This window comes from Zootoca vivipara, chromosome 4, assembly GCF_963506605.1.
Source record: "Zootoca vivipara chromosome 4, rZooViv1.1, whole genome shotgun sequence".
In the NCBI taxonomy this organism is placed as follows: Eukaryota; Metazoa; Chordata; class Lepidosauria; order Squamata; family Lacertidae; genus Zootoca; species Zootoca vivipara.
In genome coordinates, this window is record NC_083279.1 from 28,326,987 (window position 1) to 28,343,375 (window position 16,389).

The 16,389-nt window shown below is 42.6% G+C and overlaps 1 protein-coding gene across 2 annotated transcripts; it reads right to left on the minus strand.

Moving 5' to 3' along the window:
- Nucleotides 1-6,199: 6,199 nt before the first annotated feature.
- LOC118085694 (acetylserotonin O-methyltransferase) lies at nucleotides 6,200-15,777 on the minus strand. Of its 2 annotated transcripts, XM_035116634.2 has the most exons (9): nucleotides 15,126-15,777; nucleotides 12,854-13,013; nucleotides 12,236-12,410; nucleotides 10,797-10,926; nucleotides 9,828-9,896; nucleotides 8,732-8,850; nucleotides 8,320-8,460; nucleotides 7,865-7,987; nucleotides 6,200-7,647 (listed from the first exon to the last, which is right to left on the minus strand). In XM_035116634.2, exons 2-9 carry the CDS (start codon nucleotides 12,923-12,925, stop codon nucleotides 7,439-7,441), a joined length of 1,038 nt encoding a protein of 345 aa, XP_034972525.1. In that variant the 5' UTR covers nucleotides 12,926-13,013; nucleotides 15,126-15,777; the 3' UTR covers nucleotides 6,200-7,438. The 2 variants fall into 2 exon arrangements, with proteins under 2 accessions (XP_034972525.1, XP_034972526.1); XM_035116635.2 differs by lacking the exon at nucleotides 12,854-13,013 and having other exon boundaries at nucleotides 13,768-15,775.
- Nucleotides 15,778-16,389: the final 612 nt, after the last annotated feature.

Genomic DNA, 16,389 nt, shown 5'->3' on the forward strand with positions numbered 1-16,389 from the left:
ACACGTCTTAATATTAGATTTGCTATTTTTAGGCTACAATCCTTTATCTACTTGGAAGTAAGTACCATTGAACTCAGGAAGGTTTGTTTCTGAGGCGACAGGCATAGGATTGCACTGTTAACCAATTCAAAGATTGTATAAGCTTGTGACTGAGCAAAAGGCAACTCAATTAGTTGGGGAACACATTTTTATAAGGTACTTAAATTTAGCATAGGCATTTGATGTATCAGCAGCTAGTGGCAGACACCATCTCTGAGGAATCCACACAGTGCGTTCCTGCTGCAACATCCTGGATAGCTCAGTTGGTCAGAGTGTGGTGCTGATAATGCCAAGGTTGCAGGTTTGATCCCTGTATCGTACAGCTGCATATTCCTGTGTTGCAGGGGGTTGGACTAGATGATCCTCAGGATCCCTTCCAACTCTATGATTCTATGAAATACACGCACCATTTAAAAGAAACATAGTATGCCCTTTTCCTTTAAAAAATAAATATTTTTATTCGCATGCAAATTTGCACAAATGAGTTTTAGGTTGCAATCCTAAAGTGGGAGGGAAAGGAGAAACAAAGGTAGCTGAACTGCCCATCCAAAATGGCTGCCAGGATCACATTCCTCTGTCCTTTTCTGTCGGTGCCCCTCCCTCCAGGCCTGGTGTGCATGCACCCCCCCACCCTGGACACCGGCAGCCATCACTACGATGCTGGCCAAACCGTACATTAATGCACACAGCTTTTCCCAATAAATCTATGACGTGTTAAAGGTGCTGGGAATTGTAGCTCTCTGTGGAGGGGGGAGGGGACTATTTTTCCTAGGATTCTTTGGAGGGAAGCCATGTAATTTAAGTATACAGTGTGGATGGAAATGGCGGCAATGAGTTGTTTGGAGGATGAAGCTCCGTGCCTGGCCTAGCCTGCTCCCTCTAGGCCAGGCATCCCCAAACTTGGGCCCTCCAGATGTTTTGGACTACAATTCCCATCATCCCTGACCACTGGTCCTGTTAGCTAGGGATCATGGGAGTTGTAGGCCAAAACATCTGGAGGGCCGCAGTTTGGGGGTGCCTGCTCTAGGCTAGCCTGCTGGCCTCGGGAGGACATTGTTCAGTTGCTGCCACTGTTGCAGTAAGTGGAAATTGGTGGGGAGGGCCTCTTGAAGCAATGAAGGGTTTTGAGACACCACTGACACCAGAGCTGTGACTTACCTTGGCCGAAATGCTGTGCCATCTCAGTGAGTAATTAAAATTAAGGCATGGGAGCTTCTGAGAAACCACCCTGATATAATGCAGTTCTGGCCACTACGAAGCTTTTAGATGCTTCATCTATTTGTCTTTTTCTGTTTTTGGTTTCCCTATCACATGCTAGCAAAGCTCATCTTACTTAATGCACACTTGCAGCAGGAAAGTACGGAAAGTGCTTCAGCCTGGCAGAAGGCCTTCTGACACCGACACCAGAGAGCAATTCTAGGAGTACGGCACATATTCATAAAGTCTCGCTTAAAATTTCAACAAGACAATATATAAATAGTATTTGTGTATAGCTGAGGATTCATTTTTACCACCCATTTAGCTAAATCGAAGGCCTGAAGCTCATGCAGATTCCATGAGCTGGCGAAGAGAAGTTGCTGCATCGATCACCGTTCCCCTACATTGGGGTGAGGAACCTGTGTTTCCTTCAGACACTGCTGAACTCCTATCAGCCCCAGGAAGCATGGCCAATAGACAGGGATGATGGGAGTTGTAGTCCAACAACATGGGCAGGAGGGCAGTGCAGGTTCCCCACCCCTACCTACATAGAGAATGGACTGGAGTCTCTGGCTTTCAGTAGCCCATTAGTCAAAAATGAATTCTTAACTTGTTAAGTCACTTAGCTGAAAATCACCTAGCTCAGCAGGAGACTGGCTTTGCCTATGCAAAAATCCCTTAGCACTCTGAAGGAGGGAGCAGGCAAATCAGAAAAATGTGCTACCATATACCAAAAATTCACAATATAGGCCATGACAGAGAGTGACTGGAGAGCAGCACCAAACAGAGACCCCATGTTTAAAAGAATTGGGGGGGGGATATCTGTTTATAGATCAGAAACTTTTGTAGGATGCTGGGTGACCACTGAGAACTAAAATAGATCTATCCTAAATACCGTATTTACGAAAATCTAATGTGCCATTGACTCTCACGTGCACCTCAGTTTTCAAAATCTTGAAACCAAAAAAGTATTTGCTGGCGAATGTAAATGCGCCACCAAATCTAATTTTCACGATGGAATTTGGCCAAAAAAAGGTGCACATTACATTTGAGTAAATACAGTACTGTACTAATAATGAACTAATACATGGATTTCCATGTAACCAAAATACCACCACCCTTGTGGTGGAAAGTACTAGTAAGCTTGTGGAAACCCCAAGGTTTGCAGAGGTTATTTTAAAGGAGGAGGAGGAGAGGTTTTAGAATGATAATATCAAGACACTTGAAGACCCCTCATTATAATTGATTTGATTTCTGGGACCAATAAATCTGGCAGATTATGCTTATGGAATACTTATTCTATAAACCTTTGAATAGATGTCAGTGTAAAAAATTTTACATAGTCCTCCTTCAATGATGGGAAATTGTGGACGAACATACTGGGACGCTCAGAAATTATTGAAAAACAAATGAGATGGCCATACTTACAACAACATGATGTACAATTTCATGACCCATCCCACTTGTTTCCTCCCTTGTTGTTGTTATGTGTTTTTATTACAGAGAGATAATCTTCAACCACTGCTAAGTTGACTGGAAATGTTGGAAATTGGAAGTTCAACAACATCTGGGAGTCCATAGGTTTCCTCTATCCCTGCATTATGTTTAGCAAAAACATTTTTGCATTTGCACCCTCAACTGAAAAAGACAGACAAGTCACAAAGGAGAAAGCACTTTACATTTTAGACTAGGTGGCGAGAGTTTTACACATTTGAACATTGTTTCACCCGCCTGTGATTTAAGAAGGCTGGCCTTTGATGCATTCAACATCTACAGCGAAATCTCTGTAATTAGTTGCTTTCTTTATGAAGTGTGTTTAGTCATCACTGAAGGGACTGTAGCAATTCAAACTAATTATAACATTTTCTGTCTCTTTAAAGAGCACCGAGCCTACCGTTTAGGTTGCTTCCTACAAAAAGCTCTATTCATCCAAACCGGGAGTTATGGATGGCTGACGTAAGTTTGCTTGGACAAAGTGCTGCGATTAAATGTGTTCCAACAGGCAAAAAAATTAGACCAGGTCGTTTTTTTTGTTTTTTTTTGCCATGCAAAGAAATAACGACGTTAAAAGGGCAGGAATATACGCAACACATGTCGCTGTGTTTCGGATACTAACAGCCACCGCCGCGACTCTCGGGTCTTAAAACCCAGGCAGGAGGAGATCACACGGTGTGCTGAAATGGGGGGGGGGCGTCTTCAGAGCACAAGTCATTGTTAAACGTGAGACTATTATTCTTTGAATGCAGTTTTGGAACAGAACAAGGAGACAAGAGTCGGCGCCAGAGCAAGGCACAAAATACATGGCTCCTGGCACCTCTTCTAATGGGAGGACTGGGATGGTGGTAAAAGATTAACACGTGATCTGTTTATTGGGGCTGTTCGGCTCGCTGAACGTTCTGATCTTTTTATCATCGCTCTTTTAAAGCCACGCCCTTCGTGACGCGCGCCCGGCGGCTCCCAAGCCACCTCTCCAGTTAGAAGAGGTTTGACGCGCGGCGCGGTCCCGGTTCCCATTCGCGCCGCTTCCGCAGCGCCCCCTAGTGGCAGCTCGAATCAGCGCAGGAGGATCTCATCGCGGCTCATCCGTGCCACCCAGTGGAGCGGACGAGGCACACTCGCGCGATATTAGCACCCTGTTTTCACAGCAGCGCGTTTCAGCGTGCGGGGAATGCGCGGAAAGGAGCGCTGAACTACAACTCTCGCCGTTCCCGGCCGTTGTTCATGCATGCCGGGGCTGATGGGAGTTGTAGTTCGGCAACATCTGGAGGGCAAAAGTTTTCTCCATTGCAGAAGGAGCAATCCCTGTTCTGGTGCTGCCAGCCGTAGGGGGAAGTACGTAAAACATAGCATTCAGCTTGAAATTTATTTTTGATGTATCCCACCTTGTACCACACTGCGGAGGGCGGAGGTTTCCCCCATTTCTCCCTAACAACAACCCTGCAAGGTAGGGTAGTGATTAATCATCATTAATGTCTCATAACAAATGCAACTGAATGGTAAAATCGTAACTTGAAGAAAGAGACACATCACACTGTTTTTGTATAGGCTGCTTAAGAAATCTCTAATAAAAATAATAAAAAACAAACAAACAAACAAACAGGAAGCCACCCAGAACAGAATTACAATGAATGATATAGCATATTCTTGTGCAGAACTTTAGGGAGTGCCAATCAATTATTTAAATGCTCCCTTCATGAAGGGTGAAAAAGACCTATAGAGAAAATACTGTATGGCAGGCATCCCCAAACTTCGGCCCTCCAGATGTTTTGGACTACACTTCCCATCTTCCTGACCATTGGTCCTGCTAGCTAGGGATCATGGGAGTTGTAGGCCAAAACATCTGGAGGGCCACAGTTTGGGGAGGCCTGCTGTATGGTGTTTCTCTGCAGTTCCACTGGTAATCGGGTTATTGAGGCTGCAATGACAGGCTTTATGATTTAGGATCTTCCTTTACAATTCAGAAGTTGGTAACTTCAGGACTTGTCCTAAAGTCACACAACTCAGGCATTTCTAAAAGAGTTATTGATTACTCCAGAAGTTTCCCTTAGAGTTCTAACAATAAAGTTGTTTTAAAAGTAAATATTTCCTTCTGGCCTCACCTTATCTCCTATCTGGCCTTGGAACCTTTTAAAGAGAGGCTCCTGTGCAAAGTCAAGCTAGACTCTCTGGTGCCAGAAGGGTTGCAAAGACACAGATCCCCCCCTTTCCAACTGTTTCAGTCCTAAGAGTACAATGGTGATAAGATAACTGACTCTTAACTAAAAATTCACCTCTTTTTTGAATCCCCCAAAAGGCAACCCAATCCTTCATTGACAGGTATGGTAAGATAACAATTTTATTGGGACCTTCTTCCCTAGAGTTCACAAGGAATGTTTAATCAGACAAAAAACATTCAATTTTTGGCCATCCTCTCAAATACAAGAGCCACAAAATGCTATTTTTTTTACCTGCACATAGCATCATAGCTATCTTGATGTGATGTACCATATATTTTACCAGTCTGGTACTTTTCCCCCTTCACTGAAACAGAATTTTCGCTTTAATTGGATGATCCTTGATCTGCGTAACTAGCAAAGTAATCTTCAGGTTCATCCCTCCACGCCATAATGAACGTACTATTCTTACAATACATGTTGTCACAGTTGACTCTAGCAATCACAGGTAGGCTTGTTTGCTTATTTTTGTGTGTGGCATATGCATGCTACCCCTAAGCGGAGTCCTGAGAGTGTCTTAAGTGGTTTTGGTGTTTCACATTGGAAGCGGAGTCATTAATACTATCGCAGACCCTCCAAGTGTCCCTGTTTTCCAAAGACAGTCCCAGATTTACAGAAGCCGTCCTGGTTTCTGATATGATCCTGGAATGTCCTGCTTTTCCTTAGGATGTCCCCATTTTCATCAGAGAAACATAGGAGGGTACAGACACAAAAATTGCCAAGCTTTTTTTTTTAGTTTTGCCCAAAGTTGTCAAGCTACTTTTAAGGAAATTAAGTGAAATCTACATGGAAATTTAAGTGATATCCACTCAGGCGCTGTTTCACGGCTGTGTCTGGGAAATTCCGGACGTATGGCAGCCCCAAGTTATGCGACCCCCGAGTCAAGGAGTTAAGTAACTATACAACCTTTAGAAGACATCTGAAGACAGCCGTGTATAGGGAAGTTTTTTTAATGTTTTATGTTTTATGATTCTAGTTACAGGTAGGTAGCCGTGTTGGGCTGATGTAGTCGAAACAAAATAAAAAAATAAAAAAATTCCTTCCAGTAGCACCTAAGAGACCAACTAAGTTTGTCATTGGTATGAGCTTTCGTGTGCATGCACACTTCTTCAGATTTTTAAAAATGATTTTAATGATGTTTTTAGACATGTTGGAAGCTGCCCAGAATGTGGCTGAGGCAACCTGTCAGATGGGCGGGGTAGAAATATTATTATTATTATTATTATTATCCCTATTTTCATTGAAGAAATGAAATGCACAGATTGAATGATATTGTGAAGGCAGTCACAAGGTTGAGGTCTATAATATATTCCATTATGACAAAGGATCCAGCAGAGGTGGCTGGTGCCCATTGAGACTTGTAGGGTGCGAGGCAGGAAGGCCAAATGGAGGTGGACCCAGAGCCAATGATCAATGGAGCCAGAGCCAGCTCATTCCAGCTTTGTCCCCATCTTCCTCCCTGTTGGAGGTGAAAACACTAAGACCCAGTAGGAGGAACAGGAAAGCCACTGCCATCCCCTGGTCTTCCTGTAAGTAAGAAGGCAGGCAGGCAGGGGCAGGGGCCTGTCTGAGTGGAGAGCAGTGCCTTATTTGCTGTACTGGTTCAGTCTCCACTGGGATCAAGCAAGCAAAGGAATTTGGCAAGCAACATGAGAGTCAAGGCCAGTTTGGATGCAGTCCTTCCTGCCACAATGGAACCTACAGCTTGTAGGAATGGTCTAGCCCAGGCATCCCCAAACTGCGGCCCTCCAGATGTTTTGGCCTACAACTCCCATGATCCCTAGCTAACAGGACCAGTGGTCAGGGATGATGGGGATTGTAGTCCAAAACATCTGGAGGGCCGAAGTTTGGGGATGCCTGGTCTAGCCAGAGCCCACAAGGATGATGATCACCAACTAAATCACACCTTCTCTACTTTGCACATGGGAGCTTCCTGTGGCCCTGGTCCAATACTCTAAGACAAGGATGGGGAATTTGTGGCCTCCCTAATGTTGCTGGACTTCAACTCCCATCAGCTCCAACCAACCAACCAACTTCCATCTAGAAGAAGGAAACTGCTTCAAGATCTCTCTATGAAACCAACTTATAAATCAGTGTTTCCCCAACTTGCTGTTTTGGAACTACAATTCCCATCATCCCTGTCCACTGGTAGCTGGGGATGATGGGAGTTGTAGTTTAAAAACAGCTGGAGAAACACTGCTATAAAAAATATGACAACTACTAATACAACAGCGGTTTAGATATAGCCATTTTTATTATTGTCTTAGTTTCTCTTAGAATCCAACCGTAATGCTAAAGGGTGCGAAATATTTCCACATAGCGACGATTTGCCAAAGTACAGTATAGCAGTTAAAAACGTTCAGTTCCATCGCTTCTTGGCCTTTTGGCTAAGATCCAGGGTAGCAAGCATGCTTGGTTATGGCTGCAAAGAATCAGGCTCAAATATATCCGTTCAGTCACACGGCACTCATAGAATGTTTTGGTCAACATTATTTTCTTCCTAAAATGGCATCAAAGAGGATTGCTTTCTTTTGCTGAATATCCTTGAAGCCGGCGGCACTGAGAAGCGCATTGTACTCTGACGGGGTCCGTTCTTTCCCTTGAGTAACAAGCAGCATGACCACAGCATACATATGAGCTTCGAATGGCCCTGTTCTGTCTTCATTGAGAACTATTTCCACTACTAGAACTCCACCACCTGTTTCAGAATAGGACATGGAAGACGCACCATTACATATTAAAAAGCAGTATGTTACTTTGCCCAAGTATCCTGGGATCAGAAGATCAAGAAATAAAGGAATGCAGCTGAGCCTGAGTGGCATATGGACATAAGGGGAAGGGGCCTTGGGGAAATCCAAGCAGATTCGTATGAGAATTAATTCCAACAGGAAACACCTTTGACACCATGCACCTACCAGGCTTGCAGGCTTTGTGCAGTCTGGTTAGCAGCTGCACACACTTCTCCTCACTAAAGCAGTGTAGGATCCTAACCAAAATATACAGGTCAGCTTCTGGAATTGGATCTTTAAAAGCATCACCTGAAATAAAACAAGTAGAGATCCGGTGAAATAATTATTATTCTTACAGAAAGTATACAGTACTTCATTTTATCTTTCTCAAATTTGTAGCTATAAGGTGTGCACTTCTGTCTTCTGGTGCTTCTACTGAAAAGAGGGAAAGCTTAACATAAGAGTCCTGTTCTCATAATTTTCAACTCCCATCAGCCCCAGTCACATGGTCAGGAATGATGGGAGTTGTAGTCCAACCATAACTGAAGGCTCACTGATTCTCGATCCCTGCTTAGTGCATGCCTGTCTTGTTTGTTAGCGGAAGAATGATGGAACCTTTGTAGGATAAAAGAACATTTTACCTTCATGAAATGTAATCCGGTGTTCCTCTGAGGAGACAAAATGCTTCTTTCCTGTTTCCACTACTTCAGGTAGGTCGAAAATGGTCACTGTAGAATTTGGATACAATGAAATATATTCCTTTGCGAGGGCACCACTACATCCTTAAGGGGAGAACCAAAGGATAAAATGAATATGTTGTGTATATCAAAGCTTTCCCCAAAACTTCATCTGCAAATCTCTAAGAATCTCTAAGATCTCACACCAGGTAGGTGGCTGTCTAGTCATTTCATTCGGTATGTGCCACTTTTGAAGTTCTGAGGATCTGATAGTTCAGAGCTTGGGTCATGGAGGGATGTTTCCTGTTCTACAACAGCAGCCTTATGATTTTGGAGTGCCAGGATAGGAAGACATGTGATAATTTATGGTACTTACCTCCCACATCACAAACGAGTGGAAAATGAGAGAGATCAAAGGCATTCAACACATCTCGACCACACAGACTCCACATCTCACGCATAAACTCCATGAATTCTCGCAAGCCGCTCTCTGTTCTAGTAATTCAAAATTGCATTGCCAGTTAACAGAAGAGATATCTTTGAAGAGAGGATGGTTCTAAACAGGAGCCATATTCTACATAATGCTGTTGTTTTTTAGTTGTGTGTGGATTTCCTTTCCCGTCTATGGCCTCATTCTTCTTTTTCCCATTGATACCAGTGGACAGATCATGATGGGATGTATCCATAAGACATACACAAATTTAAATACTACTACTACTACTATTACTAATGATGATAATAATAATAATACATCATTTAATGTACCTGTTCCTCTCACCCGACTCAGAAAAGGCTATTTGCTATGACTGGAAGCAGTTCTGCTTCAACATCGGAAAATACTGGAAGCAAACAAGGCAGGGTCTTCACAACTAGTCTGCTAGGGTGCCAACTTGAATAAAATATAGTGTGGGCCCAGGTAAGCCCCGCTCCTCATAACTGATCACATGATGCAGTGCACACACAACCATTTGAATGGGAATGTCCATCAACTTGGGGGGGGGAATCTACCTCCTCAAATATTTTACTGTGTGGGCCGCAGCTCCCACGGCTCCTAGGAGTTGCCACCTATGTAGTTTCTGTAATGCAAGACCTGATAGCAGGGAATCTAGTTTTAGACATCAGGTGAATACAAGTTAGCAATAGGTTTCACACAGATTGCAAAGGGAATGACTGCTCCCCACATTAAACGGGGGGCGACTTTTGCGTGGTCGTGCGCAGCCCCCTGGATCACAGAGTTGACTCCCTGGTAGTTCGGAAGTGGCCACTACCTCCCCAGGCTGGGTACCTGGGGTCTCCGCCTACCCCAGCCAATCGTCCAACCCCGCCGGGGGAGGCGTTGTCAGGGGACTGTCCAGGTAAGGGGAGGGGCTGTCCAGATCACACAATAGAATTTGAATCTTTCCTGTGAAAGGGAAAGCTTTGCCCATTCTTTAAAATTAAACAAGATCTAGAAAAATACAATTTTTCCGTACCTGTACATAGCCTCATAGAAATTTTTTGTAGAACTGTCACTTAATCTATATGTCTGAGCCTCTCCTTCCCTGAAATAGAATATTTGTTTTAGTTTAAGAAAACATGAGCATGATAACTACAGAATTTTAATTTTAATTCTTCAACAAAACAACTAAACCAAGTGTACTACTCATACAATTACATTTGTTGTCAAAGCTGTGCCTACCACTCATAGGTTTATTTGTAACGTCTTTGTTTTACCATTTTTTAAACTCTTTTTATCAATCTTTTAATAATCCGTAAAAAATGTTTGTAAACAAAAGTGAGGAACAGTACAGTATTATAAGATAAATGCTATAAAGCTCTGTTTTTATATATTTTGCTATAGTGCCAAAATATCATAATACAATATATAAAGCATAATACCATACTACCAAAAATCTAACTTTAAATTCACAGCCATTTTAGCAACATGGTTAATTGCAGCAGTTGTTATGATAGTGGTCTTGTTTTTAATCATTTTGTTGAAAATAACATCAAAACCTAATAGTGTTGTAGCACTCTCTCTCTCTCTTTCATTATAAAAAGTGTATATCTACAACCTAAGAAGTGTTTCAGCAATAAATAAACATTTTGAAGAATAAATGGGTGTCATTAAATAGTATTAGCTATAAGGGTTATATCGTGAATATGTGCTAATCTTCAAATGTCTCATCCCACAGTAGTTATGTCATGCCAGCTCCTACTTAGGAACTGAGCACAGCGAGAGGCAAACAGAAAAAGCACGAGATGTCTGACAATATAGAAAGGCAATTGTGGGTGAGCAGCAGGAAGGTTAGTGTTTCCTCATCTGGAATCAGCCCTACTGAGGAAGGATCCATTACATTACATTAGATCCATTACATTTATGGGACAATCCTGTATTATACAGGACAGGTGGCATCACTGTGACATTAAGTTCTCTACTTCAGTGCTATCCTTCTCCTCACCTCACAGAATCAGCCAGGTGCTGGGCTCTCGTATAGACAAATTCAGCATTGAACTTCAAAGAATAATACTGAGTCTTTGGGCTTCTTTTGCCAAGGTAGAGATTGGCAAGCTCGGTATTTCCATAAAGTGCTTAAAATGAAGGGGACAAAAGATTAACGTTTTCACACATCTGAGCAAAGCCCCTTTCCTTCCCCAATTCTGCAGGGACAAAATGCTTGAAAGAAGGATGATGAGGCAGAAGACACATTTCTATGATTCCACGGCATGCTGCTCGCATTGTAAAAAAAAAGTGCAACACCGGGACTGCAACTCTCCAGCTTCTCTTCCAGAGAAAAGTATGGAAAGACTAGGCCTTCACCTGCTGGCAGTGGAACTTCAGGGTACAAAGCTGCCATATGGTCGCCAATGCTATAAGCCAGGCATAGGCAAACCCGGCCCTCCAGATGTTTTGGGACTACAATTCCCATCATCTCCGACCACTGGTCCTGTCAGCTAGGGACCATGGGAGATGTAGTCCCAAAACATCTGGAGGGCCAAGTTTGCCTATGCCTGCTATAAGCAGCCACTAGGAGTGGCCATTCTGAGATCTGGAGCGAAGTATTAGAAATATATGAACATCACAGGCAACTTTTTTTCCATTGTAACATCTAAGCCAGGAGGACAGACTCTGAATGTAAAAAAGTAAAAAGGTAAAGGATCCCAGGACTGTTAAGTCTAGTCAAAAGCGACTATGGGGTTGTGGCGCTCTTCTCACTTTCAGGCCAAGGGAGCCAGTACCGGTATTTGTCCACAGACAGCTTTCTGGGTAATGTGGCCAGCATGACTAAACCGCTTCTGGCACAATGGAATACCATGACGGAAGTCAGAGCACAGGTAAATGGCATTCACCTTCCCGCCACAATAACACCTATTTATCTACTTTCACTGGCATGCTTTGACTACTACTAGGTTGGCAGGAGCTGGGACAGAGCAGCGGGAGCTCACTCCATTGCGGGGATTCAAACCGCTGAACTTCCAATCAGCAAGCCCAAGAGGCTTAGTGGTTTAGACCACAGCGCCAGCCACATCCCTTATTGGTGCTTAGTGACCTGCGCTAGCTGGCTATTTGCTAATGAGCTTTCTCACTGACATTTGTAAACAACTAGGTACCAGCACATCTAACAGACCATCTCTCCTGCTATGGGACAAATCACCCTTTACAATAATGAAAGGAGAGTGTCATCTGCAAACCTATTGGAAAAAAGCCCTTTCCAGTTATATATGAGAAGTTCCATGTGCTTCAAATGTCTCCTAAAACCTCAGATGTTTCCCTAGGCTTATTTGGATGCTATTCTGTTCAGTTGCTGGCTTGATGGTTTAAAGTTATTTACTGAAATTGATTTTTAATGGTATTTTGACTTTATAGTTTTGGTTAAATTTCCAAATAAAGAAGAAATACTTTGGTTGTCCTTCCTCTCCACTTGCAGGAACTTTAAGCCAACACAGGCATCCAGCAGTCTCTCCATCCCAAAGGGACTGGTACCCAGACGTTCGGCAATAGACACTGAAGTCAATGGTTCCTTGGATTCCATCAGCAGATCAAATACACCAAGATCAGAGGCAGTGAACATAATCTGGATCCAAAAAGGGGTGAGGGAGTACAAAAGGAAAGAGTTCAAAATGGTCTATAGTTACTGACTTTGCAAAAGGAACAAGATACTTTTGAAATACAAAAATGTTATCATATATATAATAAATATTTCTGTTGAGTGTCCCCTTGAACTGTATAAAGAAAAGGTGACAGAGGTTTTTTAAGCAAGTTAATTTTAAATTATTGCTGTATCCCACCTGTGCAATGGGTCCCATACATAGACTCACAATTCTTCTCATTTTCTTACTAAAACATTCAAGTGACATTAACAATATTTGATGTTTCTGCCTTTGTTTGTGCTGTGTTGACCCCTGTAACTAAGATTTGCCTTGCCATTTAAAGGCATTTTTTATTCTACACATCCATTTACAAGCTGAAAGTTTCAAAGTCCTTGCAAGTATTAAATTTTGCAGACAATACTTCTACCTTTGAAATTAGAAATGAATACTGATTCCGAAATAACAATTTCAAAGCTTCAGCTTCTTCTGTAGCACTCATTGTTCTTTACTTCTCTGTCAGATATCTCACAGTTTTCCTCTGATGAGCAAGTTGTGGTCCTTTTATTCAGAATTCACTGAAAATGACTCTGAAATGATAAACGTCTAGGTAAAAATCAAACTTAATGGACTTTGTAAATGACTGAGGCCAGAGATGTTTATGGGGAAGTCGCCATCTGCTAATAAAAGGCATATGTGGAAAAGGATTTCTTTCTCACAAGTGCAGGAGGAAGGAAGTACCTGGAAATTATTGCCTATCTGAGGAAATATTGATATCAGAACCTGACAAGTGTGGTAAAATCAACTGGTTTCTGGAAATGCAAAATTAACAAGTTATTGGAGAATGTTAATCAGAAGAGAGATCAGGTGGTTTGGGGAAAACTCTCTTGCTGAAATGAGGCCGTTTGGAAATTCTTAAAATACAGAAACACATGAACAAAGAAGCGTCACATGCAAGTCACATTGTAGGAGCCATTTTTGTGGCAAAAATTCCCAAGAAGCTCTCTAAAGAACTCACTTCTAAAAATGAATTATTTGTGATAACAGTATAGAGAAATTCAGCAAAATTTGCAGATAGTAATGCTGAACGAGGATAGGTAGAACCTGAAGAAGAAAAGTTAAGGAACACAAGAAAGGAATAAAGGGGATTCCAAGAGAAAGAAAATGAACAAGGAGGAGTTTGTTACAGAAACAAGAAGGGAAATGGAATTGTGAGAATAAAGTTGAAGTAGGGAGAACTAGGGATGTCACCTTGAACTCCATGAAGGAAAGGTGGTGGGATCTAAATGTAGCAGGAGGCTGCAGCGTCCTTGGCCAAGCCAGAGGAGCAGCAAAAAGACTAACCTTTATGTGCCTTGCTCCCAGGTAGCAGCTGTAATCGTATGAGGCCCACTTCCCAAGTTGACAATGTTGTGATCTGCAGTCCTATGGCTGCTCCGAAGCCAGCTGCATTGGATTAAATAGCATGTAGTCATCCCCACCCACCCACTGTTAATTGGGTTTAGTATTGCAGCCTTGATCAGGAGCTAATAATGGCTTTGCTGAATCAGTTGTTCTGATGAGGACCAAGAACAAAAACCTGAGAGAGTCCTGAGGCACTTCAAAGGACCAAACATTGGCTATTCCCGCACAAGACGTGCTGAACTAGAGTCTATATCATCACAAACATGGCGTGATTCTCAATTACAGGGGTGTGGGGTCAGAAGGAAATGAAATGCCAGAAATGGAGATAGGATCTTGTGATGTAGCAGTTTCACTGCGACAGAGGCGTAGCATGGGCAGACTGAAGGGGGCCCTTGCCCCAGGCGCAGTTTTTCCGAGGGAGCACTTTGCTCCTCACCTGGTCCCTAGCAGCCCTGCAATGCTTTGTGAGTCCGATCCCACATCCCAGCCTCACAAAGCAGTGTGGGGCTGGCAGGGAATGAGGAAGAAGCAAGAGTCTTGTGCTCCTCCGATTGGACTGGTTGGAAGGAGGCATGCCCAGCCTGCTGCGTCCTCCTCATGTTGCCCTCCATGCAACCTGGGGCAACCATCCCGGGCGCTATGAAGACATGCTACGCCACTGCATTCTAGGGCTTCCCTTTGAAATTCCTCTCTAAAAACAATCATTGACCTTTCCACAACAACAACCAATGCCACCTATTCTGTTAACTGAAACCTCAGTTTGACAACCAAGAATTACAGGGCTATGTGGAGCACCTCAGGTAGCATTTAGACTAACCCCTCCCCAAACTTCAAATAGTATTATTACCTCCATATGACAGATGTGGGGGGTGGTGTATGAAGGCTGGGAGAAAGAAGCTTGCCTAAGGCACCTTAAGGATGTTTTCCAGATTGCAGCTCAGTCTGGAATCCTACACACAGAGAGACAGACACACACAGACACACCAGGGAGCATGCCCTATGAAACCAAATGGGATTTACTGTAGGTGGTATGATAAATAGCGCATCTCACATGTATCGAGAATCAGGGAGTGTGCTTTTAGAATTGTAGAACTGTAGAACTTGAAGGGACCCCAGGGTCATCCAGTCCAGGAATCTCAATGAAAGCATCCATGACAGGAGGCCAGCCTAGCTCTGCTTAAAAACCTCCAAGGAAGGAGAGTCCACAACCTCCCAAGGGAGTCCGTTCCACTGTTGAACAGCTCTTACTTTTAGCTTTCTCGCACACACCTAGAATATTCAAATTCTCAGCGACATACCTGGAATGCCACCTTCTGGCTTCGTCTCCTGAGCTCCTCTCAAACCAGTTTATGGGAAAGTTGGGCTAAGGGCTGAATGCTTGTTCTCCAGTCCAGCCTTGCTTTAGCTCGTCTGCAGCCCAAAGAGATTTTGTCCGTTCTGACAGCTCCCAAGGAAATCTACAGCTAACTGAAAAGGGGGGCCAGTTTGGCACTGATATTGGGAGGGAGCTTCGGGCTTAAGGGTTATCATGCCTAACTGAAAGGGCTAAATCAGACCCAGCTTGGGTTCACCAAGGCATTACATTATATAACAGAGGGATGTCCCCGTGAAGGAGGCCAAGGGGCTTTTCAGAGGAACAGGAGCAAGTATGACCCAGAGCGACCCTTGGTTGTGGAAAGAGGGAACATTTTAAGGGAGCCATTTCAAATCCCAGGCTGTAAATAGGGCAGGACAGCCAGCTTCAAAGGTTCTAAAATTTCAAACCTGAACCCCCTGGGAGAGCTCCTGGAAATAACAGTAATATAAAAACTGGAACGTCTGGTTCCTGGGGCTTTGGGTTAAATGGGGACTTGGTCTGTTGTATTTTAAAATCCTCTTTATTTACGTAAATTTATAGAATTACAAACATCTAATAAAAAGAAACAAAAATTATAATCCTTCTACAAATACAAATCATAAATAACCAAAAAAAGAGAATTCAGAAAATAAGAAGGAAGAAAGGAAAGAAAGAAAGGGAAAAAGAATAAAAGGAAAGGAATAGAAATTAGACAGAGAAAATTTTAAAATACTTCCAACCATTTGTATATCATTTCCCTTATTCATTAAACCTACCTTGCTATGCCTTATAACAACTGAATATATCAGCTTATACCAACTAAATATATATGCTTATAACAACTGAATATAATACATCGATAAATACTTCATTACTTAATAACTTTATATATTTCTCTGTGTGTGTCTCAATCCAAGCAAATCAACAACTCCATTTGTCTACCTTCTTTTTCCAAAAAATCCTCAACATATTTCCAATCAGCTTTGATTTTTTGTTTTGTGCTATTTCTAATTGCTGCAGTCATCCTGGGCAAGTTCATAAATTCTACGACAGTAATTTAATCTGCCACTCTTGGACTATTGGAGTTTCTTCCCCCTTCCATTTCTGTGCTATAAGTAGTCTCGCTGCCGCACATGCATACAAAAATATATTTTTCCTATGTTTTGGTATATTTTCAGGGATCATATTTAAAAGACATATCTCTGGTTTCTTCTCAAACGTAATTT